The sequence below is a fragment of the Sardina pilchardus genome, chromosome 9, assembly GCF_963854185.1.
Source record: "Sardina pilchardus chromosome 9, fSarPil1.1, whole genome shotgun sequence".
NCBI lineage: Eukaryota > Metazoa > Chordata > Actinopteri > Clupeiformes > Clupeidae > Sardina > Sardina pilchardus.
The window spans coordinates 25,203,538-25,206,037 of record NC_085002.1 but is presented as its reverse complement, the minus strand read 5'-3'; the positions used below and the strand labels follow the sequence as shown (position 1 = coordinate 25,206,037).

The window sequence follows — 2,500 nt, the reverse complement described above, 5'->3', positions numbered from 1 at the left end:
GCTAACGGCAAAATGTTTCATTCGCTCCTAATAAACTATTCTGAATATTATTCCTAATACCAGTGTGCAGTGATGGTGTCTAGTTTTAAAGTCTGTTTTTCTGCGGCACCTGGGATTCGAATATGGAATAGTGCACAGGAATTTTATCTTATTTACATACAGGGAGCTAATTTAAGTATTGGGGAAAGATTCTAAAGTCTTATAAAAGCTTGCTGAATAAATCTATTTGCAAATGAAATACCATAGGGTAGAGATGTTTTGTTGCACACTAGATGATAGATTTTTTAGTCCAGGTGCGTTAAAACAAAAGCTGGAGTGGTTTGCACACTGAAAAAGTCTTGATAGAGAAAACTTTAATTGCAAGTTTACATTTAATTGAATTAGATTAAAACACACTAATGAAATAACAAAAAAAGATCACAAGCCTAAACAGTAGTTGGACAGCTAAAAGCTGACTCACACCAAATGATGCCGTTAGATCATGCACAACAACTTTGCTTATAGCCTGACTTTGAACTTAGAATTTTGGGTCCCAGAATTTAAATCAGGACCCACAGACTACAGAACACAACAGTGCAGTTACAAAGAGGAGAATAAACCAGGAGGGCACAGCCAAGTAGTTCATCTGAGAAGAAAAGAAAAAAAATAATAGAAAAGAGAAGAAAACACAAACAAACAAAGGAGGCAAAGATTGGAAAAGTAATGAAAAACACCAAATAACACAAGCATAATGCAACCATCGCCCCGCAGCAATGCAATACAACACTGGGCAGTAAATACTCTGTTGGGTTATTTTTCAAAAAACTGAGAGAGCTACTAATTTCACCAGATTCAGTCGTTTCTCATCTCTGGTCATCTGTGCTGTGTGTGTGTGTGTGTGTGTGTGTGTGTGTGTGTGTGTGTGTGCGCCTCAGGATTCCGAGGGCATTGATATCATGCTGGGCGTGTGTGCCAACGGACTGCTGATATACCGCGACCGGCTACGCATCAATCGATTCGCCTGGCCCAAGATCCTCAAGATCTCCTACAAGCGGAGCAACTTTTACATTAAGATTCGGCCCGGCGAGGTAACTCATGTCCATTGTTTTGGCTCTGATCGGAGGTGACACGGTAAAAGCTTTTCCCTCAAATGAAGCTTGAGGCTGTGGAATTCATTGAATACCACTTAATTAAGCAAGAGGAGAGAGAAAGAGAGGGAGAGAGAGAGAGAGAGAGCAAGAGACAGAGAGCAAGAGAGAGAGAGAGTTAGAGAGAGAAAGAGAGAGACTGCCACACAAAACCAATCATATTTTTCTGAAACAAAGTATGTCATTGCAAGGGTAGAGTCCTTTCATAAGGTGACTGAGGAAACTGATGGACCCTAACCGTGATGGTGGAACTTGTAACAACTGGCAACTGGTAGAGAATGATGCTGAAAGCGATGTTGGAAGAGAGAAAATTGGGTGGCAGTAGGGGAGAACAGAGGTCCTGCATCTCCCTCTCCCTCCCTCTCTCTCTCTCTGTCTTCCCTCTTCCCTCTCTCTCTCTCTTCCCGTCTTTCTCTTTCTCTGTCATGCTACCCTACTGCTGTGAAGGAAATGGGCAAGAGTGGGAGATCTGGGCTCCTCTCCCAGAGGGCCTCTCTGCCCGTTGGTCTGGGCAGACCCTCGCTGGGCCGCGCTGAGACCGGATCTGCTCCGCCGGCACAAAGCTCTCACAGAGAGAGAGCCATGAAAGGGACTCTTTTTCATGCGCCCGGCGCTTCTTTAGCACCGCAGACGCAGCTGCAAACAAGTCCAGGATAGAAGAAAGGAGGGGGGGGTGGGGGGGGGCAGAGAGTGTAAATATAGAGCCATGAATGCCACGCTCCGTGTTTGTCCCTGCTGATTGCTAAGAGATGCTTTTTTACCCCCTCCCTCTTTCCACAGTATCTGCTCTCAGCAGGGTAGCAGGGAATCCACGGGGTTGGAGATTCAGCCACAATGGCCCAGAATAGACTTAACCGTAATTGTTCTTTGTTCGAAGAGTTCAGGAGAGTGGCTTCAACAGTGGCCACAACAGATCTGCTTGGTCCGAGAATTCATACACTCAGCTGTAGCAGTGATACATACATATCCCTGTCAACGTTTTTTAGCTCCACTGGAGAGGGGATGAGTTTTGAAAGCACACACTGCTAATGCTTTCTTCTTTCGTCAGTTTCTGCTGTTCTACTGTTCTGAATTGCTTAAGTGCACTCAGCACGGGGAAGGATTATGGGTTCTAGAACATTTAAAGATTTGAAAAAAAAAAGTAACTTTCAGCAGTCAGAAGCCCTGGATAAGTGCTGTGAAATAGCTATTTGAATACCCTAATTGTGTCGAGCTCAATAAGATCTAATGGCCAGAGGCAGGACGTCCATTGTAATTCACTGAGGAAGTCCATCAATAATGGTTTGGTAGCCTGAAAAGCCAGCTCAAACTTAGCCCCACTCTCAAAACCGCCCACAAAATTTGAGGTTGGGAAGTTTTGGTCTGAACTTTTT

At 44.3% G+C, this 2,500-nt stretch overlaps 1 protein-coding gene across 1 annotated transcript in view; it reads left to right on the top strand.

Annotated features, from left to right (window-relative positions):
- LOC134091754 (band 4.1-like protein 1) overlaps positions 1-2,500 on the top strand; it is a 92,245-nt gene that overhangs the window by 62,956 nt on the left and 26,789 nt on the right. Inside the window, exon 9 of the mRNA XM_062544396.1 lies at positions 915-1,067. Within this exon, the coding sequence (XP_062400380.1) occupies positions 915-1,067 (153 nt within the window). The remainder of the gene's footprint in view (positions 1-914; positions 1,068-2,500) is intronic.